Genomic DNA, 23,098 nt, shown 5'->3' with positions numbered 1-23,098 from the left:
TATAAATTTATGATTTGTGCATTTCTGTATGGATGTCACATTTCAAGTGGAGGGGAGTGAAAGAACTACCAGTATTTCTGGAGTCTATAACAGTGACACCACCCACAAACCCACAACCAGACTCAAGGCAGACCTACTGGTCACACTCACCTGTCCAGCTAGGTCCTCTGTAATCTGACTCAAGAAGGGAGTGCTAGGGAAAGAGTCTGGCTCTTGAACCCAGAGGGGAGAAACAAGCCAGAATCACATCAAAAGACACTCTAGAGATCCTCTATTCCATGCCTCCTAGCCCAGGTGTCAGCAAACATTTTCTGTAAAGTATCTGAGAGTAAATATTTTAGATTTCTCTGGCCACATATAGCCTCCATCCACATATTCATCTTTATTGAACTCCTTTAAAATTTAAAAACCATTCTTGAGGTGCCCTGGGTGACTCAGTCAGTTGAGCCCCTGACACTGGATTTTAGCTCAGGTCATGATCTCACAGTTCGTGGGATTGAGTCCCACTTTGGGCTCTGTGCTGACAGTGTGGAGCCTGCTTGGGATTCTCTCTCTCCCTCTCTCTCTGCTGTGCCCCACCCCCACCAACTCATGCATGCATGCTTGCACTCTTTCTCTCAAAATAAATAAACTTAAAAAATTTTTTTTAATTTAAACTTAAATTTAAAAAAATTAAAAAAAAATAAAATTTAAAAACCATTCTTACTTCTTGGGGTTTACAAAAAGAAACTGAGGGCCAGATTTGTCAACCCCTGGGCAACGTAACCAATGCTAGACTGCCTCTCTAGTACCTCTGACAAATGGTCCCCAGTGTCTGTGACAAGGGCTTGCCTTGTCACCATGAACTGGAATTTAATTATCTGCAGTTGAACTCTGGTGTGGGCTTCTCCAACCTAAAAATTCTGCTAGGGGCACATGGCTGGTTGGGTCCAAAGAGCATGCAACTCTGAGCAGCCCCCTCTTCTTTTGTTCTACTCCCCAGCTGGTTCCCCTACCATTCCATGTGTAGGGTACAACCCGCATTCAGAGATGGGTAAGTATTTCAGCCCTGAAATGCAGTTTCAGTTCTTCTTGTTCAGATTTCCCCTCATGGCTCCTCAGCTCGGTCATGACCTCTAGGAAGGCTCCCAGATTGTATACTGGGAATTTACTTGTTAGTTTCCTAACAAATAAACACTACCAATAGATGCCCCACTGTAGGCAGGCCAGGCCTGGGTTTCAACTCCCTCCCTCTCCAAACATAAGGTTTTCCAAACCACTAAACGACAGGCAGTAGGATATTTTTCACCACAGGGTCCCAATCTCCTGACCCTTCAAAGAGGAGGACTTTCTTCTATGGCTCATCTACTACAGGAAGGGCATATAATAGTAGGTGATGGGGATACAAAGATAGCCCCAGTAGGTACTGTTCCAATTACTTTACAGATGTCAATTATTCCAACTTCACAACAACTCTAATATATGTGTGCTACTGTCATCTTTATTTTGCAGATGGGGATATAGCAGCACAGTTGTTAAGAAACTAGTCCAAAGTCACACACAGAGTTAAGTGACAGAGTTGGAGTGCTAACACAGTCTGGGACGAGCCTCAGGGAAGCATCTCCTTCAAGAGGTTATGCCTAGGCAGAGACCTGAAGGATAATTAAGGAGCTATATCTGGGTGAACCAGTGAAACAAAAGCCTTCCAGGTGGAAGAACATGCCCAAAGACATAGAGGCCAACAGCCTAGCATGAGTGTGTCAGACTTCCATTTCAGGTGGATGGTTCTGGTGGCTTCAGGATGGACTGAAATGAGGGCAAATGACCCTTTAGGAAATGTATCCAGTTGGAAGCTGATAGGGTCAGATCTAGGATGACAGGAAGAGACAGAGAAATCGGCCTAGGTTTGGGGAGATAAAAATCAGCAGGACTTGATGGTTGCATTTTGTTGTGTTTGTTTACTATTTATTCAGCAGATAGGCTGTATGTTCAGCATTATGATAGATGAGCTGCATGTACAATGTTAACAGCACATTTACCATCCCTGCTCTGTAGAATTTACAGTTCAAGTTTGGGCTCAGAGAGGGACAGCAGGGGTTCCAGGGTGCCTTGAAGATTCCATTAGGGCAGGTGGTGTTCCTCAAACCAAATAGTGACCAATTAGTGAGTGGTGCAATCATACCAGTGGATCTTGAACAGCATTTTACCAAAGCAAAATAGAATAGAACATATCAGGGTGCCTTGACTGCCATAAGGGAAAGAACAATTTTCAGAAATCTTATTTCGTTACATATGTGCAAGTCTGTATTAGATTAACATGTGCAATGCACTTCTTAATGAGGGCCAAGGAAAGAAAGAAAAACAAACCTTGTAAAAACCTTGGGTTAAGGATAACCACACGCCTGTAACTCTGAACACCTTGAAGGGACTGATCATGCCTTACTCATGTTTTTGTTCCTATAATAAAGTGGATGGATAAATGGATGGGTTATGCATGTTTGTGATAGATGGATGAATTAAATGAATTAATGATGGACATTAATTAAATGAATGGGCAGGTGGATGGGTGGATGTATTCATGCATGCATGCATGCATGGATAAGTGAGGGGATGGTGAATGGAAGCATTATTGATGAAGACAAAAAGATCTATAGAATAAGTCAGCGTAGGGCATGCTGAGTCTGAGGTTATCTGAGAAATTGCAGGACAGTGGAGATGGACATAGAAGTCGTAACGGGAGAGATGAGGGCTAGGAAGCCGAGGCTCTGCAGGTAGTAAGGGATTAATTGGTTTGAGGAGAAAAGTTGGAGGTATACGAGTCCCCAGGCGAGATCCTTTGATTTCACAGCCTCTCCACGCTACCGCAAGCACCACCCCACTGCGTTCTTGCAGGCCACACCCTCGAGCGTGGCCTCCGTGGAGAGGGCGTTCTCACTACCACAAAGGCTTCAGGCTAGAAGGGCCGAAAGTGCACGAGAGCACGAGTTTGGACGCCGCTCTCCCCACCCTTTTGGGTCCGTGTCCGGGGAACTGCCTCGGCTGAGGGACTGCTGGATACTCTGTGTCTGGCTGGTGTGGAGCGGTGTAATGGTCTGTTGATTCTCTTTCCACCTCTGCCCATTCTCACGTCTTTCCTATCAGGACCGGCTGGATGACCGTCAGGGCTCCCAACTGTCGCGTCCCCTGGGGCATCATAGAGAACGTAGTCCTCCATTGGCTCAGTCTACCCTTTCCGAGTGTGGGTTAGAGTGCCTACGTCATTTTCGGTCGCCTCGGGCTGGGTGGGGAGTGCCGCCACCAGAGGAGGACGCCGCTGGGTCGGGCAAACCTGGAGGGAGGCAAGAAACGTGTCGGGACCCGGATTTGCAAGCTGAGGCTGGAAGGAAAGTGGAAGCTGCAGCCTGGTTCCGCTCCCGCTCCTCTTGGAGGGCGGCTGAGTCAGCGCTAGAGGGCTCTCGCGCCTTGAGCTGGGAAGAGCCTGAGGGAGGGGAGTAAGGCTCCTTTGCCAGCCTGAGGAGGAAGAGCAGTGTAGAGAAAAACCTTGGGTCACAAGCGTAGCTTGGACACGTAGCCTGCAGACACGTTCCCCGCTCCTCAGCTCGGAGTTGACGCATCCACACCTCCAGGCTGCGCATTAAAATGGCTGGCTGTGCCACTACTCCTAACCCCATGCAGACCCTTCAGGAGGAAGCGGTGTGTGCCATCTGCCTGGATTACTTCAAGGATCCCGTTTCCATAGGCTGTGGGCACAACTTCTGCCGAGGATGTGTGACCCAGCTGTGGGGCAAGGAAGATGAGGAAGACAGGGACGGGGAAGAAGATGGATGGGAAGAAGACGAGGACGACGATGTGGAGGGGGCCACCGGTGGATGGGACAACTCTATTAGAGAGGTTTTGTACCAGGGCAGTGCTGACGAGGTGTTCCAGGACCAAGAAGATGAACTCTGGGTTGGTGACGGTGGCGTCAGGAATTGGGACAACATGGACTATGTGTGGGACCAGGAGGAAGAAGAGGAGGAAGATCAGGACTATTACCTGGGAAGCTTGAGACATGACCTGAGAATTGACGTCTACCCAGAAGAGGAGATATTGGAAGAATACGAGGACGAGGAAGAGCTGTATCCTGACACCCACTTGCCTCCTCCTCCTCCACCTCCCCCCCCTCCTCCGCCCCCTCCACGTCAGTTCATCTGTCCCCAGTGCCGAAAGAGCTTTAAGCGTCGCAGCTTTCGTCCCAACTTGCAGCTAGCCAACATGGTCCAGATAATTCGACAGATGAGCCCCACTCCTTATCGAGGAAGTCGGGGGAATGATCAGGGCATCTGCTCCAAACACCAGGAAGCCCTGAAACTTTTTTGTGAAGTGGACAAAGAGGCTATCTGTGTGGTGTGCCGAGAATCCAGGACCCACAAACAACACAGCGTGGTGCCAATGGAGGAGGTGGTGCAGGAGTACAAGGTGAGAGGCACAAGGGGGGAAGGAGAATGGGGGGGTGAGGGGAGTGGAGAGAAAAACAAGGGCAGCTGGGAGGCAGATACTTGCTAGTTGAATCTTTTTTGTGAGAGATAAGGGCACAGTAGTGGAGAGAGATGGGCATATGTGGACAAGAGACACAATGGCTGAGGCTGATTGGCTTCCCCAAAGGAAGCTGAGCAGAGGCACCAAAGCTGACCACTGTTGTTATTCCCTTTCAATCTGAGTATCAGTGGCATGTCCCTAGTACCAAATTTCACTCTGTTGAGTACTGAGGGTGTACCTGACCAAGACTCCAAGACCCTTAACACATAGGAATGGAAAGCCATTAAGTACTTGAACCATAATAGACATTTGAAACCTCAGAGCACAAGCAGTGTCAAAACAGATGACTGGGGAAACACACACACACAAACATTGCTGGTTTTGGTAGGCTGAAATGCCAGGTAGGAGTCATAGACTAAGTGCAACAGGCCATACCCCCTTCCCAAAATCTGAGGTTGCTTCCTCACCTTCAGTGGGGTCTGTTTTCCCTGTAGAGAGAGGCAGAGGACAAACATCTTTATGATGGATCAAAAGAAGTCTCATGTCCTTAATCACTCTCCTTTCCTGGTATTTTATCATGAAAGGAGTGAGGGATTTAGGATGAGATGACCTGGCTCTGCCACTTACTGTCTAAACTTGGGCAGGTCTCCACCTCTTACCTTTACTTTTCCCCTAGGCTTGTTAAAATTAAAAGAGACCACATATGTGAAAATTTTTTATAAACCATGAAGCACTAAACAGATGTTTGCTTTTATTTGATTTTCCTGTAATTTGTCTTTGCTTTTGGGTTCTGATTTAGTTAATACATTGCTTTCCTGACCTGAGTAGTAGAGTTATCTCAATGACCACATAAATAATGTCTTCCTTACCAAAAGCCTAGGTGAATGTGACTTCTAGCAGTAACCAAGGAAGGAGAGGATATCTCAGGCCCCAAAAGTCTTATCTTGGATATTCATTAGCAGCTGCTCACATCTCAGTGTGCTTTACAGTTTATAAAATCTATTTCCTCATGTTCTCCTACAGCAGTGGTTTTCCAGTTGTGGATTTTGACCAATTAGTGGGTCTTAAAATAAATGTGTCATGCCCAGCATTATTTTAAAATTAAACAGAAAATATCAGGGTTCATGGAACATAGTAAGGTAAACATTGTCTTATGAAAGCTTTAAATTATATGTACACCTGTGTATACCTGGTCTCACAGTAAAACGTATTGCTTACTCTGGGTTGCAGTCAAAACACAAACGTTGTCCTAAGGCATCATACATTAGCTATTATCATCACCCTTCAATTTGGTTACTGGTTTAAGTGCACAGTGAGACACTACAATCTTAACTACAAATCACTGCTAATTTCATCATACAAACCTGACTTTAAGGACAACCCTAGCACCATGCTTTCCCCCAGGGTAATAAAGTTTGCCTCCAGAAGAAACTCTGTCCTATACTTCTGGTTTTTAGTACAGTGAACCTGAGGAAAGAAGGTAACCTTTCATTCCTCTGCTAGAATTTTCTGTAAGGATTTTGAAACCACAATTTTCACTGAAAGTTAAAAGAGATGGTCTTTTCAACTAGGGAAGCCAGATAACACTCACTTGAAACTTGAATTATTTATAAAACATACCAGTAAACATAAACAGCAAAACCAAGTTAAGCAAATTGGGGATAATTCCTTTCAAAATATAGAATATTTAAAAGAAAATAAAACTTTTATTTTCAAACACATACCAGAATTTAAGTAGATGGTATTGCCAAACATAGGAATTACAATGAAGATGTTAAAAACTTTTATTTTATGTATGTATAAACTTTTAGTAATTGGTAATGTAGTTTTGTTACTGTCTTTCATTGGTCAACATATACCAGCAGCATAATTTTCAGTAAAATTTTACTGAAAACTCTCATGATAGGTAACATTATAAGGAACTATTTTTGTATAAAGGTTTATTTCATATTATGCATTATCCATCACACAGTTCTGGTTACAATGAATTCTTGTCACTACCACTTGAACACATTTTTTTTTAATCTACTTTGAAGGTGATCAAACTTTTTAGTTTTAGGGACTGAGTAGGGAGTTATTATTCATAGACTCAAGGAATAGGTCAGTGATTTTTCAGGAATAGGAGAGAAAGGCTTTCTCTCTCCCTCCACAAGTTATATTAGCATTGCACATAAGGGGAATGTTATAATTTATAAAAGAACTCCTTGGCTGGTGGGAATACAAAGATAGAACAAGAAACATTCAGAGTAAGGCCTATAATTAATGAGGCATATGAACAGGTTGGGTAGCCACAGATGTTCATTGTGGGTATGATGCTAAATATTTATACTGCTATTTTTCTTGCATATCCAAGACAATTATATTGTTTCGAGGTCAATGTACTTTTAAAGTTTAATTTTGTATAAAAAGAGGCTTTTTAGCTCTGAAAAGCTTACTTATTTACATCTTCCATTTTGTCCATCCCATGAGTTAGAGTTCATCTTGACTCTTCAAGATAGAATCAGAGGATTATGAAAGTAAAAGCATTTAGATTTGACCAAGGGCACCATTAAATGGTGTCAGGTTTTAGGCGGCAGATGGGTGTATAAAAAGGAAATGAACAAAGATTTCACTTGTTGGGGTTCAGGCACAACTGGATGCCTGTATTGCCCTGCCACCCAGCTGCCGCCAATAAAATCATTCATCGTTCTGCAAGAGGGACCAGATGCTTCCATCATCAGTACTCCTTTTTCTGTTTTCTCCTTTGAGGTAGCTAAAGATGGCAGCCAAAAAGTTATTTGAGGCTTTTATCAAGTATATATTCACGTTATGATGCAGAAGATAGGGTCATCTTCTCCAGTTGAGTTACGTTACCTGAAAATGTTGGGCAGTGACACAATGCCAAACACTGTTAAATTTATGCCATTAAAAACAGTGGAGTATTCTGCAAAGCACAGTTCTCTGAAGCTTTAAGATTGGACAGTATTGGAATATTAACAGCAATCTTCCAAAAGCTATGAAAGCATAATATTAAATAGCCCTTTTAATTGCAAAGGAGAAAAAAATGAAGAAATTTGTGAAGCCTTGCATTCCAAGTGCTGCCACAACTTTGAGAGGAAATTGAGGAATTCCAGACTTTCTTCATCTACTTCTAGTCTTAACTCTGAAATGATGACTGAACATATCAAACTTCAGGTTTTAAAAACTTCAGCTCATCTTTCTTTGCTGTTGAGATGAATCTACTGAAAAAAAAAAGTGTGCTTTGCTTATGTTTAAAAATAAAGCTTTAAAAACTGTGGATGTGGTGGTTTCATAAATGTAATACTTGACCACTAAAAACAGTATTTTTGAAGCTGTATCAAATGAACTGAGTTGGAAGAAAATTATACGAGTATACTTGGTGGTGCTACAGCAATGGAATGTTCTAAATCTGGGTTTTTGGCAAGAACTGAAGAAAACTGTGTGCAAGATGTACTGTAGCAATCCCCACCAAGCATCCACTTCCATTGATTGGCCCATAATCTACTGGAAATCTTCACCTTGCTGTCAGCATAACCCTTGTGAAAAACAGTAGATTTGATCCCAGTTTGCCTTGATTTTTGAAGATCTGTTCAGAATGCCATTGAGAGTGTTTTCTCTTACGTACTAAGGTTCCTTGGTTGTCAAAGAACTGTACTCAGCTGAATTTATGGACAGAACTAATTTTGAAACACCAATGACAAAATAACCCTCTGATTTTGGAACACCATCTAAAGAGAATTTGTTCTTTAAAATTTCAAAAATTAAAACTTTTGACAGAATGTAATGCATTGAAGCTTAAAATACATTGACCCTGAAATGTCAAAAGGCAAACACCAACATCACTCTCATTATGAAATACTTTAAGCAAAACTTGCCAAAAATCCAGCTACACATAGCAAACTCATGCTAAAAATGTCTAACTTGCTTGGCCAATCTTTCAAGGACTAGATTTCTGAATGTTATTTCAAGACAAAAATATGAAATATCCATAACTATTTTGGGTGATTGTTCTTGACCTTGTTCTTAAAACCTACCTGGGGTCGCTTTTATAAAGAATGTTTTCAACTGTCGGTTGGTTCAATTCCTTTAAGAGGAGTATGTGGAACTTTAAGTCTGTTTGTTTTGACTAGAAACTTCCAGATAAATACTCTAGAGAAATTGGGATATAAAATGTCTAAGCATATGTGAAGACTTTGTTCCATTTGTTATTCCATTTTCTCTTTACATCTTAAAAGCTTTTTGGGGGGGGGGGTGGAGTATATCTAGCTGTGGGGAGAAAACAGTACAAGAGTATTGTTAAAGCAGCTTGTGTTTTGTTACATCTTCTACACCGCCCAAGAAAGATAAGGCTTTTAACAGTGACATAGTTATCACATCATCTGAATAAATTTTTGCCTTCCAAAATTACCCTTGCTTTGATTTTTAGTCATGATACTTGTGAAATTTTAAATAACACTGGAGGGAAAATGTGAAATTTTTACGTATATGAAAAGTAGAGCTATGAGTTCCAAAAACATTGAGGAAAAACTGGTATATCCATATTCACCAGATATTCATCTATTTATTGAATGTTTTCCCTACTAGGTTCAGCTATTGACTGTTGTATCACAAGTCAGACTGTTTAAACTTGGTCCTCACTACTCCTATGGTTGTACCTGGGACCTCATCTTTACAGACTTGCTATACATATCTGAAACCCTCACTTTAAACTGCACTATGACCTTAGCTCTTTGCCTCCTAATGCAGTTAAACACACTCTAGTTATACCTGCTCTTCAGTTTTGTGGAGGCCACAGTTCACTGACTCCTAATTTTTTTCTTTCCCAATTTAATAGATTCTTGCTGAGCCTGGACCTCATGATTAGTCTTGGCATGAAGAACGCATCCACACTGTAGTCTAGACCAGCGTTTCTCAACCTCAGCACTAATGACATTTTGAATAAGAGAATTCTTTGCAGGTTGGGGCTGTCCTGTGCATTATAGGATGTCTAGGAGCATTCCCTGGACTCTACCCACCAGATGTAAGTAGCACCCCTCCATCAGCTGTGGCAACCACAAATGTCTCCCAACATTTCCAAATGTCTTGTGGAGAGGGGTGACAGGAGCAAAATCATCCATGGTTAAGAATCATTGGTCTAGACTCAGGGAAAGTGGTCAAATCCACAGATGTGCCATTACCAGCTTTACTTATGCCCTATAGCCAGTGATTGACATAGGTGTTTAAAAGTGTTCAATGGGGCACCAGGATGACTCAGTCAGCATCTGACATTGGCTCAGGTCATGATCTCATGGTTTGTGAGTTTAAGCCCCATATCAGGCTGTCTGCTGTCAGCACAGAGCCCATTTTGGATCCTCTGTCCCCTGCTCTCTATGCCCTTCCCCTGCTTGCTTGTGCTCTGTAAAATTAAATTTAAATTAATATTATCTTTTTAAAAAAAGTGTTCAATGGAAAAATAGCCCCACCTACCTAGAACCTTATTAAACGGTCTTAGCATCAGTGTATTAATTGATATGACCCCTACTTCTCCCAGCTCTTGGCAGGCAGGTGGCAAAGTCAGCAAACTTAAAAAAAAAAAATTTTTTTAATGTTTGTTTATTTTTGACAGAGAGAGAGAAAGAGACAGAGCATGAGTGGGGGAGAGGCAGAGAGAGAGGGAGACCCAGAATTCGAAGCAGGCTCCAGGCTCTGAGCTGTCAGCACAGAGCCTAACACAGGGCCCGAACTCACGGAGTGCAAGATCATCATGACCTGAGACGAAGTCGGACGCTCAACCGACTGAGCCACTCAGGCACCCCAGCAAACTTTTTTTTTTAAGCCAGAGCTGCATATGTCACTGCCATTTGGGAGAACAAGGCCTATGACAGATAAAGCAGTGTATGAAATCAAGATCTAGAAATGATGAGTAATAAAAGACAATCACTTCAGCAAATATCAGTTTCAGCAGGGCTACAGGGCAGTCATTTTTTGTTTTGATTTTTAAGTATTATGCAGAATTTACAAAACCAGAGCCTGCCTGCTCCTGGTGGAGTGGGGTGGCCCTGCTTTAATAAGTATAACGTCAACCCCTAAAGCACTTCCTTAAAACCTGAGTCTCCTCTACTAGCCACCAACCTCTGGCCCCTATGCCATGCCTCCAGAAATCTTTATAGGACCTACAGATTCTATGCTATGTCCCACCTCCAACTCCTGACCCCCTCAGAAAGTTAATCCTGGAACACTGAAAGTTATTACAAATATTTATTGACTGATAAAAGATTACAAAAAGGGGGACACAAGACATTAGGCTGTTATACCAGGTCTGAAAGGACTTTGCAACAATGGAAGTATTCTAAATCTATGCTATTTGATATAGTAGCTACATATGACTTAAGCTCTTGAAATGTGTCTAGTGCAACTCAGGAACTGAATTTTTAATTGTATTTAATTTTAATTAATTTGAAATAGCCACTAGTGGCTATCAAGTTATATTGAATTGTATAGTTCCATAGAAAGAAGGCACGTTGAATTCTGGTCCTTTCTATGACTCAGGAATAGAGGCAAGTCCAAAGGAAAGATGAAAAAGAAATGAGACAACTTTCTTTTCCCCATCAGAAGAGGCAGGCTCAAAGGTGATATTTTTTGGCACAGAAGCAAATATATAAAAGAAAGTGGCTCAGTCAGTTGAGCATCCGACTTTGGCTCTGGTCATGATCTTTCAGTTTGTGAGTACGAACCCCACATCAGGCTCTGTGCCGACAGCTCAGAGCCTGGAGCCTGCTTCAGATTCTGTGTCTCCCTCTCTCTCTCTACCCCTCCCCTGCTCACGCTTTGTCTTTCTCTCTCAAAAATAAATAACATTAAAATAAATAAAGGCCTTCTTACATTTTTTTTTAAAAATCTGACTAAAACAACCTTGAACAGTTCCACTTGTGATTCATGTGGATCACATGTGAGAAATGTGATAAGGAACTCTAATGGGAAGGCAGCTAAAAAAGAAACTGCATTACCCTCTTCCCCAAAAAAGCCAAAGCTGGGGCCTCAAAATAGGAGGGGAAAGAAGTATAAATAAGGTTTTATTTGGTGCCTGACTTTTTGAAAATGGGATGTGGGGCAAAACCTAGCATTAAAGTAGGTAAGTGGGTTCTTCCCTTTTTCCTCTCACACCTAAATCCTGACAGAGAGTGGTAAGGAGATCATGGAGTCCTAGAAGGGAAAGCAGTTTGTGCTGGCAGTGCTAAATAAGAAAAGAGGAAGTGAGAGGTTTTAGGAATAACAGGGCTGAAAAGGAGGAGAGCTAAAAGTGGTGACAAATTTAACTTTTAATTATATAGTCTTTGCCCACAAACCAGAGTCCTCAGAGGTATAGTTTGAGAACCCCAGGCATAGGGAAATAGCTCATCTTACAATGTGAGAAGTGTAGGAGCTGTGACAGGAGACCAGCAAAGAAGGAAGGAAATGGGCCGCTAAGTTACTACTCTTCTCCCCACTTCTATCCCTTCCAAAGAAGCAGGAAAATGGATACCTCAGAGATTTGAGCTAGAAATAGCCTTAAAGAATAGGTCTTATTCTTCCATAGCTACTGAGGCTTATTCTTCCATAGCTACTGAGGATCATGCTTAGGCCTTCCCAGTCTTTTACCCCATCCTAAAGGACTCAGCAGTTGGTCAGAGACTTCTCATTGACTATTCCACCTGGTATGAAGCAGGGCCCCACAAAGATGAAGGACCCAGGTCACCTGGAAGAAGACCCCTAGGGGTCCTGCCCTTTTTTGTCTGCCATTTCCTAATCAGATAGAATCCTCTGTCTACCCTCTCCAGCAAAGGATGGAATTTCTCAGCAAGCTCTGGCTATTTAATCCAAGTGTGAGTAGAAAGAACTGTTTTCTCTTCAGCCCTCTTACAGTGTGCTAGCCAGTCTTAAGGTTCCATTTTAACATACCTTCCCAACTCTGGTTCATATGAAATTGTCTTCCAGGAGAAAGCTGAAAAAAGGCACCTTGGGTCATCTTTTGTTTCTTCCTACCACCTACTGTTGTTTTAAATCCTTTAACAAGCCAGAGGTTTGCCTTCTCCTAGCATGTCTTATAATTCTACCTGGCCTGTAGTCACCTGCCTGGACCACACCCACTTCCACAGCCTCTCGCTGTACATCTGCTGAAGTACCTAGGGCCTGGAGAACCCACAGTCCCTCTCCCAGGGAAAACCCAACAGAATGCCTTAGCAGCTTTCACTATTAGACTTCAGATTTCTGCCTAAGATGGGCAATGAATATTTATCCAGAGACATAAGGAAATGATATGTGATTTTTTGCAAGATCTCTTCCTGGCTTTGACTTAATAGCATATCCCTGCCTCTCACCAGGAAGAAAGCAATAGAACCTACAATAAGAACAGAACTTCCCATGTTTCTTTCTAATCTTTTTCAGCTTAATTCTTTAGGCCTCAATCATGAATTAGTTTCTATAATCAGAGCCCAATTCTAGATACTGGAGTGCAGAAGGTGGGGTAGGGAGGAGACAGATGGATTAGATATGTTGAATCCCTCATCATAAGGCCATTGGTAAGTCCTCACTCAGTCTCTCCTTTCATAGGACTCTCATGACCCTCCTACAAACCCCCTTGTGTGACTTCTGAACTCTTGTCGTTTCTAGTCTTCCTTCAACCTTCAACCTACCCTCCATTCTGAGACCAAACACTTTACAACAAAATCAAGTCTAGGCAGGAGAGGGATGAGATAATCCTAAAGAGAAAGACCTAGGCCTCAAGACAAATCCAGATTCCTTAGTAGTCAACTCCTTCCTGATAGAGGCTCTCTGGCCACCTTGGGTTTCACTCTCTCCTACCTTCCCATTTGAAACCATCCCTCCAAAACTTCTGCATGCAAACCACTCTAACCCCTCCCCATGGTGATCCCTCTGCCTGGAACACCCTTTAACTACTTGCCCTTAACTACTTAGCCTGTGAGGCTAGTTACCAAGATTGGAATCTTCTACAACCAAACCCTCTACCAGCAAATGCAGCATATGAGCCCAAACAGACCAGTCCCTGACCTCAGGGCACTGAGAAAATCCCTGAGGGATTCAACTAAGGGGAAACTGAGCTAAGGGCTATGAAGGCCCAGCACACCATCACTATGAGGGTATGAAACCAGAAGCCTAACTTAGACTTGAGGGTCACAGAGGGTTTCTCTGGGGTGGCAACCTGAGTTGAGACCTGAAGGAAGCTTAGATTAAGAAAAGTGGGGGTGAGGGGTGCCTGGGTGGCTCCGTCGGTTAAGCATCCAACTTCAACTCAGTTCATGATTTGTGGTTGGTGAGTTCGAGCCCCCTGTTGGGCTCTGTGCTGACAGCTTGGAGCCTGGAGCCTGCTTCAGATTCTGTGTTTCTCTTTCTCTCTGCCCCTCCCCTGCCCACAGTTTGTCTCTCTCTCCCTCAAAAATGAATAAACATTAAAAAAAGAAAGAAAAGAACAGTGGAGATGGAATATGGTGGGCCTTCCCGGCAGAACAAGGTGTGTGTTCTGTGTAGGAGAGAACTGATAGTTGGGAGGAGCAGGGGAGAGACAGTGTACCCACAAAAGGAGTATGGGCCAGGGGTACCTGGGTGGCTTAGTCAGTTGAGTGTCCGACTTCAGCCCAGGTCATGATCCCATGGTTTGTGGGTTCAAGCCCCGCATCAGGCTCTGTGCTGACAGCTTGGGGCCTGGAGCCTGCTTTGGATTCTGTGTCTCCCTCTCTCTCTGCCCCTCCCGTACTCTATCTCTCTGTCTCCCAAAAATAAATAAACATTAAAAATTAAAAAAAAAAAAAAAAAAGTAAGTATGGGCCAGAGCCAACCACACTGAAACTGCCAAGAAACAGTAGAATGAAGGGAAGTCACCCGCTTTAGCTGGCAGTGGGCCCTCTGGCCTTGGCCACATCCTTTTCCCTCAGCCCTTCACCTATCACCCACAATAATTATCACCACCACATTCAAGGGAAGACCTGTCTCACCTCCTGAATGCTGACAGGAGGGAATAGAGGTCTGTTCCTAAAAGAGAGGCTATGGACCTCTTGTAGGGAAACCAGAGGGGCTTCTCCCAGCTGTATGAGTCTAAGGAATGCCCAGCAGAAAAGACAGACTTCCTTAAAAGAGCATCTCCAATTTCTCCCTTAGGATGCTTACCTTGTGTGGGAATGGAAGTGGTGCCAGTGAGGATGTGGGAGACAAGGGAGCAGCCCAGGGACTGGGACTAGAAGTGGGTGGGGAACCCTCCAGGAGGGGCAGCCTGAGGAGCAGAAAGAAGGCTCTGCAGAGAAATTCTCCCAAAGGCCAGGTGGGGCCCTCCAGCAGACTTCCACCTCCTAGAGGCCAGATTAAAGACATCTGGAATGAAAAGGCTGGCCACAATAGACCCGTTGTGGGAACTGTGCATCCTGTAGCCAAGGGGAGTCATCCCACTGGGGGGCAGGGCTTGAGGTGTGAGGAGTCCAGGTGAGCCCATATGCCTAACAGGGTACCATGGGGACCCAGAGGGAAGCAGGTGTGTATGGGGCTCAACTCCAGCTGGGGCTGAGAAGGAAAGGCTGCCGCTGCACCCTCCTTCCTGCCCCTCGCTACACCCAGAGTCGGGGCCATGCCTCCCTCGGTTCAGGAATGCTCTTCAATGACTTTGTGGCTTGCCGGGAGGCCAGGCAGTAACTGGAGGAAAACTCCAGTCTGGAGGTGGAAAGCCCAAAACCTGTAATCTGGTCGTCCGGGGAAGTCCACTACATTCCATTTCTCCTTCTCCTCTGGCATTGCCAGACCGGTACTAATAGGCTCCAGGAGAAAACGCGAATTACCCTCCCTTGGCCGCATAGGATGGGGCGCTAACACAATCCTCTTACAGAGCAAGGAGCTGGCGTACGAAGAGGCCCACGGAATTAGGGGAGGTCAAGGGCACTTCCAGAAATTTCGAGCTCGGTAGGCGGCAGGGAGGACTCCGTGAAGCGGCGAGCCAAAGATGGGACTGGGGGAGGGCGGGGCTAGCCTGAGAACCGCCCTCTTCTGGAAAGGAACTGAGAGATGCCTAGAAGCGTCGTCCTTGAGCATGTGTAAGACCTGGGAGGCTCGTTTTAAACCTGCACCCTTGGCCTTGCCTCAGGGATGCTGATTCCACAGCAGCTCCCTGGCAAAATTCAAGAAAACTGAGAGCCAAATGATATTTCTCCAGGCAGGTAAACATAAAGTGACTGAGCAATGATCTCTTTAGGGAGTGGAGATAGGAGATGAAGAACTCGTGTTCTTGAACTGAGAGGAAATCCTCTGCGTATACAGGTCAACAGCCAGGGGAGTGCTTGCGCTGAGCATCTCTACTAGATGATGCGTGGAATCTCTCACCTCTCCATTTGTGCCAAGTGCCCAGGGCACTTGGCATGACCCCAGTTATGAACAGCAAGCTGGATATTGGTGTGGGTGAAGGTAAGAGTCTCCCACGACAAGAGGAGAAACAAAATACATGGGTCGAAGTCGAGTTGGACTATAGTGTTGGAAAAGCAAGAAGACAGCTAATTGGGGGTGCTATGGTGGCGGGTGACATACGTGACTGGGACCCTTGAAGCAGAGTCAGGATAGCGTCCTGAAGAGCCATGATTCTTCCCCAAGCCTGCTGGCCCTCTTGTCAATTGCCCCTTACCTCCATCTCACGGTTTGAGTTTCAGCACCTGCAACAATCCAGTTCAAGACTTTTGCACTGACTGTCTCTCCAACTACATCTCCTCCCACATACTTTCCCTTATTGGAACATTAACTTTCCATATAGCCACAGGGCTGTATCCTACTTCTTCCTCTCTTTGCTCCAATCTCTCTCTCAATCTCCGTTCCACTCACCGCATCAAATGTAAAACAAAAAAAAAAAAAAACAAAAAAAACCAAAAAACAGGTCCCCACCGTCTTGGCTCACAGGTGTATTCCCCCCAAAACCTAAAACAGGAACTGGTACCAAAGAAATGCTAAGGCTGCCTGCATTTACTCTGCCAGGCACCATTCTGGGCGGCTTTACATTTATTGACTGATTGATTGATTGATTGATAGAGATAGAGCACAAGCAGGGGAGAGGCAGAGAGAGGACAGAATCCCAAGCTGGCTCCGTGCTCTCTGCGCAAAGCTGGACAGGGTTCGAACTCACTAACTGTCAGATCATGACCTGGGCCAAAATCCAGAATCGGTCGATTAACTGACTGAGCCACCAAGGCGTCCCTGGGTGCTTTACCTAACTCACTTACTCTCCTCAACACTGTTTTAGGTTGATAGTATTGTTTCCAACCTCATTTTACAGATGTGAAACTAAAAATAATACACATTACAAACAAAATAATTATGTATAATCCCCCTTATTTTGCATAAATGATAGTCACTGCTATCATCCTGGTCTGTGCAACCCCCCCTCCCCCATTTAAAAAATATTTGAGGGGCACCTGGGTGGCTCAGTCAGTTAAGCATCTGAATCTGGATTTTGATTCAGGTCATGATCTCAGGATTTGTGAGTTCGATCCCAGTGTCCAGCGTTCTGCCAAGAGCATGGAGCCTGCCTGAATATTCTCTCTCCTTCTCTCTCTGCCCCACCCCCGTTCATGTGCACCTCCCTCTCTCTCTTAAAATAAATAAACTTAAAAAAAATAAAATTAAAAATACTTGAGAGGCGCTGCCAGCCAGCATCATATCTTAATTTCAAGAATGTGCCGTAGCGGGAGGCACTACATACTCACATACCATGAGGTTAAATGGGAGGGCGGTAGCCAGCCAGGCAACCATGTTCCACTGCTTCCCAGTCTGAGGACACCTCCTTGGGGGCACGCCTGGACCCCCCAGCCGGCCTTTCTGGGAGGTGGTTAGGCCCAGAGCGGCTTTGGACCCGAGTCCCCAGAATTCAGAACCCGGAGGCCTTTCCTCTCGCGGCCGTTCAGTTTCTATGACGGCTCTCTGCACTCTGCCTAGACGAGAGCTCGGTGACCGATAAGCGGCCCACGGACCGATTTTTCGTTCCTCCCCGCTTTTCCGCACCGTAACCCATTTTCGTCTTAACTCCTGCCTGGACTAAGCCCTTCCGAACAGGGAGTGCCTCAGCCAATTCCCTCAGAGCAAAAACCTCTTGATGAAAGAGCTGCCCTCTGAGACAGAAGTCTGTTAGGGTTTAATAATTCACCTGAGCACAGTGTATTTAAAAAAATTTAATACCATATTTTTCATATCGCTTACCATTACTTGCAGTTCTCACCCAGAAATTAAGCTCCCTCAGCGTTGCCCTCCGAGCCACCCTGCGGAAAGGGCGGGGCTCGGGCTGTGCCACGTGGGAATACCAAAGGTGCTGGGCGATCCTGACGGGAATGTGCCGTGCACTTCTCTTCCGCTTCTTAGACATCACGCCCCAGTGAACGTTTGATGGGTTCTTTAAAACACTTGACCGAGTTGGTTTCAGAATGTTTTTGTATGACACTGCTAAATTATAATGCGTGGCGGAAGGGGACCATGAAGTTTTATCATTTCACCTGTCCCTATGCCCCACCTGGCGCCGCCATCTTAGGCAGAAATGAATCATGGGGGCCGCCATTTTGTTGGAGCGGACGGGTATTTCCGGTTCCGGTGGGGTTCCTTCTCTCTCTTTTCCTCTGCAGAGCCGCGGTGCGAGCGGCTGTGGTGCTAGTGTCTGAGCTATCCAACTCCATCCTTGTCGCCCCGGCGACACCCGCACTCCCCGCCGCCATGACTGAGCAGATGACACTTCGTGGCACCCTCAAGGGCCACAACGGCTGGGTGACTCAGATCGCCACCACCCCCCAGTTCCCGGACATGATACTGTCCGCTTCTCGAGGTACGGGCTGAGGTGCGGGGCAAGGGGTTGAAAGATAAGTGGGTTGCGCGTGTCTCCTGTTGTTTCCAGTGGATCGCGAGTTGGCGGCCCGGAAAACTCCGTCCGCATGCGGACCCGGGCCTAAGTCTCAGCCTGGATAAGCCCATGAGGCATTTTCCACTTTGCAAAGGCCGAGACATAGATCAGCTCGTAGCTGCTAGGATTGCAGGATTGGGGTTTTATTTCTTGCCCGCCTCCTCGCAGATGTGGCTAAGTGTGCAAGAGCCTATACGGGTCGGGCGGGGCGGTGATGACCCCAACATGCCATCCGAGTGCCCATGCTGAGACCCAGAGGCTGTTTCTGAGCTGCCGCCCGGCCCTGTGCCTAGTTTTTCCTGGATGGACTCCCAAGGGGAGTCCTGATGCCAATCTCCTTGCAAGCCCGTGTCTTGTCTTTTCTGCCTTTTTTTTCTTGTCATTCTCTTGTTTGAATGAACACGCTATTGTTTGCCCCCACGCTATTAAAAACAGTCTGAGGTTAGGATCATGTGTGACGCATAATCGGAAAGCGTGTCGAGTCCAACACCTTTCAGTGAAAGCTTCCAGCCTTGTAGTGTGTAAATCAACTAAATCCAGTACTTCTGGCATCCTCAGTGGTAGTTGTAGGAAGCCCACATACAGTCTTCCCACACCCAAGCAGCAGTGTTTATGTATTAGACCTCAGAATAAGATTCAGACATTGGACTGTTATGTCACAAAAAGGCATCCATAATCTGCTAAAGGCCTCCACACCTAAGTTTAATTCTAGTGGCATTGCTTAGTTCTACTTGACTTTTTTTTTGGAATAATGAATCACTTAGCTTTGACTAATGACAGCACTCTCGACTTGGGGGTCCCCTCCCCCCTTGAGTGTCCTTAATTTCTTGTAAATCCACCAATGACCTTGAGGGATCCTGGATTATCCAGTAGGTCAGTGAGTGGGCTGTGGGATTCCTCACTGGATTTTCTGTGTTACCTCCCCTTAGATAAGACTATCATCATGTGGAAGCTGACCAGGGATGAGACCAATTATGGCATCCCACAGCGTGCTCTTCGGGGTCATTCCCACTTCGTTAGTGACGTGGTCATCTCCTCAGATGGCCAGTTTGCCCTCTCAGGCTCCTGGGATGGAACCCTTCGTCTTTGGGATCTCACAACGCAAGTAGCTGCTCATTTAACTCTGGGGCACTGGGAAAAAGCTGGGCAGAAATGAGGTAGATGCTGTTGGGAGGTGGTTTCCAAAGGACAGTGAGGTTCATTGTGGGAACTGTAAGGCAGGGCGTACATAGAGAAGGTAGTTGGGTTGCTTGGCTTCCATCCTTGCTGCTTTTAATTACTTTCGCAGAGTTGCTTCAGAGTGGGCTGGTTGAGCAGTTTTGCCACATACTGTGGTTGAGAGTAGGCAAGGGTTTGAACATGTTTTATCTTGGGAGCTCAGTCGTTGGATGGTCAGACATAATGGAGGATCCTAGTGATGACAGATGACATTGTCAGCCAATCCCCATGTGGGAGTGAGGACATGTCCTGCAATTCTGAAGGGATTCTCTGGCACATGCTCAACCATGTTGTGATCAGAACCATGTCCAGGGTCATGTGAGTAATGGCAGCTCCAGTAAGACCACGGAAGGCCAGGGAAACAGTCTGATGTGGAAGAATGTTTGCAGAGTCTAGAGACTGACCAAGTCCTCTTCCTTAGGGGTACCACCACACGCAGATTTGTAGGACATACCAAGGATGTGCTGAGTGTGGCTTTCTCCTCCGACAACCGCCAAATTGTCTCTGGCTCCCGAGATAAAACCATCAAGCTGTGGAATACTCTGGGTGTATGCAAATATACTGTCCAGGTAACAGTGAAGGCACATGCAGAAAGCACATGAAGATTCTCTCCCATCCTTCTTAACCTTGGCGTTATGTGGTGATTTCAAGCCTGGCTTGGGCTCCAAAGGGGATCTGTTGATATTAAAGGTTTGGGTTCCAGGGATGTGAGTGCAAAGCCATCAGTGTACCTCCCATGTAACTGAGGGAAGGGGTGAAGGGTGTAGTTTCATGGGACAGGATAGTTTCTCCTTACTTCTTTTCTGTCCTCTAGGATGAGAGCCATTCGGAGTGGGTGTCTTGTGTCCGCTTTTCACCCAATAGCAGCAATCCCATCATTGTCTCCTGTGGCTGGGACAAGCTGGTCAAGGTGAGCTTGAAGTCAGGATGTAGGGCTTTTACCAGCCAGAATGTTCCCATTGCCTCGTAGGTGGTCATAAGTTCTAACTTTGAAAGCTTTATTCCTCAGTTGACTTTTCCTATTGCTGTTTTCTAACTATTAGTTTTTGATACTTGGTGTGGAGTAGCTAATTGAACCCAATATCCCTTGTAGAGCAACGAAGCATTCTTTATTTAATCTTGATGGTCCTTAGGTGACCAAGACAAATTCTTTAACCTTTTTTGTTACTGGTAGAATGAAAAATGGCCACCATATCCAGAAATACTTTTAAAGAAGGTGCCATGCCTTTTTTTGTCTTGAGCCCTCCTGACCCCAGTGGATTCAGAGCCAGGTTTTTCACCTATTACCCCTAACCCTCCCATATCTAGGTATGGAACCTGGCAAACTGCAAGCTGAAGACCAATCACATCGGCCACACAGGATACCTGAACACTGTGACAGTCTCTCCAGATGGATCCCTCTGTGCTTCTGGAGGGAAGGTATGTTCAGGAGCTGGGAGTATTCTACTCAATGGGGGACAGTGTTTTTTTTTTTTTAAATACTTAAGGTAGCAATCCAAGAGTAAATGTTTGTGAAAATTGTTTTCTAAAAATTATATACACCATACTGTTTAAAAGATTGTTTTCAGTAAAGCTGGTTTCTTAAAGCTGTTGATATTAGAATTCTGTTTTCAGAACTGATTGTAGTGATTTTAGAAATTGTCAGGGCCTTGGTAGGGTTGATGGGGTGTCATGCATTAACGGAGGGGCATTCAGAGATATACTGGTGTTTGAATCATTAGCTTTGGGGAAGTTGTGGGAGGGAGAATAAGGATTAAGACAGAATCTTGGGGCGCCTGGGTGGCGCAGTCGGTTAAGCGTCCGACTTCAGCCAGGTCACGATCTCGCGGTCCGTGAGTTCGAGCCCCAGTTCGAGCCCCGCGTCAGGCTCTGGGCTGATGGCTCAGAGCCTGGAGCCTGTTTCCAATTCTGTGTCTCCCTCTCTCTCTGCCCCTCCCCCGTTCATGCTCTGTCTCTCTCTGTCCCAAAAATAAACGTTGAAAAAAAAAAATTTTTTTTTAAAAAAAAGACAGAATCTTGACAGTAGAGATTAACACCTGGAATAGGTTTCATATTACCCTGACTCCCCTTTCCTCTTCTTAGGATGGCCAGGCTATGCTGTGGGACCTTAATGAAGGCAAGCACCTTTATACACTAGATGGTGGGGACATCATCAATGCCCTGTGCTTCAGTCCTAACCGATATTGGCTCTGTGCTGCCACAGGACCCAGCATCAAGATCTGGGTGAGTGTGGGCTACAGTTGAGGGCCGAGCTCCTGGCTTTACTCTTGTGAGCCATGGCAATGTTGTGATTTCCTGATATGTCACTGCTGGGATTTGAGCTTCCTGAACAACTGCTGATCATCAGGCTATCAGTGGAGACCCAGGAAGAGCAAGTTACAACTTGCTAGGATTGGGATTTGCAGTGGTACACGATACTTACCTACTAAAGGGTGTCACAAATTACAGCAATTTATTCAGTCTCAGCATAATCAACCTTTTGGTCTAGATAATTTGGTGGGGGGAGGGGAGACAGTCCTATGCATTTTAGGCTGTTTCACAACATCCTTGGCCTCTATTCCTTGGATGCTTGTAGTAGAATCCCTCCTTACCTTGATTTTGCCCCTTTCCCAGGACTTGGAAGGCAAGATCATTGTAGATGAACTGAAGCAGGAAGTTATCAGTACCAGCAGCAAGGCAGAGCCACCCCAGTGTACTTCTCTGGCCTGGTCTGCTGATGGCCAGGTAAGTGGGTCTCTGCTTAAGTGACTCAGCTTTTACCTTTTCTCTCCCCCTCTTTGCTCTTAGAATGTCTTTGACATGAAATGAAATGACAAAACTAGCCAGGTTGATTTGAGAGAACCAAATTAGCTCTACCAGTGAACAGAGTATATGTTCCTGCACTGGAAGGAAAATTGATCTAACAAGCAATGATTACCTACCTTCAGTTAACACTTTGGATAACTTAATCATTTTACAAGAGTATGAGTCCTTACTACCAGCTGTTGCTTCCTCTAGGAATACATACCACCTACAACCTGGTGGTTAGAAGATTGGGGGTCCTAAAAGAAGGGAATGCAGAGTTCCATGGCTCTGACATGACCTATCACTGTCATTTCTCCCTTGCAGACTCTGTTTGCTGGCTACACGGACAACCTGGTGCGAGTGTGGCAGGTGACCATTGGCACCCGCTAGAAATAGAGGGCAGAACTTTGGAAATAAAACATTGGTTTGCTGACTTATAGTGTCTTTCTCTGATAAGCAAAACTGCTTTCTAACGCTGGGTTGCATCACAATGTACTGTGTCTCAGGTATAGATCCTTGGGGCCTTGCTTAAGCCTGGAGAAAATGTTCCTTGGGAATAGTAAAATCTCAGTTCAATCTGTAACATAAATAGAGTAGGCATTTGTCATTCCTCAAGGTAATATGAGATATCTTGAAACTCAAGTTAGTGTAGTCTGTCAAGTTGTCTTTTTCTTAAAATGGAGATTTTTTTGAACCCTTCGTCTATGATAAGGCAAC

The 23,098-nt window shown here is 45.1% G+C and overlaps 2 protein-coding genes and 2 non-coding genes across 6 annotated transcripts; all 4 read left to right on the top strand.

Annotated features, from left to right (window-relative positions):
* Nucleotides 1–2,774: 2,774 nt before the first annotated feature.
* On the top strand, nucleotides 2,775–9,894 carry LOC122485791 (E3 ubiquitin-protein ligase TRIM52-like). 3 transcript variants are annotated; one of them, XM_043585048.1, is made up of 2 exons: nucleotides 2,775–4,437; nucleotides 7,532–8,904. In XM_043585048.1, the coding sequence occupies exons 1-2, from the start codon at nucleotides 3,619–3,621 to the stop codon at nucleotides 7,598–7,600; spliced, it is 888 nt and encodes a 295-aa protein (XP_043440983.1). In that variant the 5' UTR covers nucleotides 2,775–3,618; the 3' UTR covers nucleotides 7,601–8,904. The 3 variants fall into 3 exon arrangements, with proteins under 3 accessions (XP_043440983.1, XP_043440992.1, XP_043441003.1); XM_043585057.1 differs by lacking the exon at nucleotides 7,532–8,904 and adding an exon at nucleotides 9,332–9,894 and having other exon boundaries at nucleotides 2,776–4,437; XM_043585068.1 differs by having other exon boundaries at nucleotides 2,776–4,437; nucleotides 6,971–8,904.
* Nucleotides 9,895–18,043: 8,149 nt separating this feature from the next.
* Nucleotides 18,044–22,814, top strand: RACK1 (receptor for activated C kinase 1). The gene is made up of 8 exons (XM_043585032.1): nucleotides 18,044–18,304; nucleotides 19,309–19,480; nucleotides 20,019–20,166; nucleotides 20,412–20,507; nucleotides 20,906–21,016; nucleotides 21,680–21,820; nucleotides 22,211–22,321; nucleotides 22,706–22,814. Exons 1-8 carry the CDS (start codon nucleotides 18,196–18,198, stop codon nucleotides 22,769–22,771), a joined length of 954 nt encoding a protein of 317 aa, XP_043440967.1. The 5' UTR covers nucleotides 18,044–18,195; the 3' UTR covers nucleotides 22,772–22,814.
* Nucleotides 18,585–18,652, top strand: LOC122496734. Its single transcript, XR_006300919.1, has one exon. It is a non-coding gene; the product is annotated as a small nucleolar RNA SNORD95 (small nucleolar RNA).
* Nucleotides 19,787–19,865, top strand: LOC122496695. The gene has a single exon (XR_006300905.1). It is a non-coding gene; the product is annotated as a small nucleolar RNA SNORD96 family (small nucleolar RNA).
* Nucleotides 22,815–23,098: the final 284 nt, after the last annotated feature.

Source organism: Prionailurus bengalensis, chromosome A1, assembly GCF_016509475.1.
Source record: "Prionailurus bengalensis isolate Pbe53 chromosome A1, Fcat_Pben_1.1_paternal_pri, whole genome shotgun sequence".
NCBI classification, from domain to species: domain Eukaryota; kingdom Metazoa; phylum Chordata; class Mammalia; order Carnivora; family Felidae; genus Prionailurus; species Prionailurus bengalensis.
The sequence above is the reverse complement of the archived record's forward strand: the minus strand, read 5'-3'. Positions and strand labels throughout refer to the sequence as shown.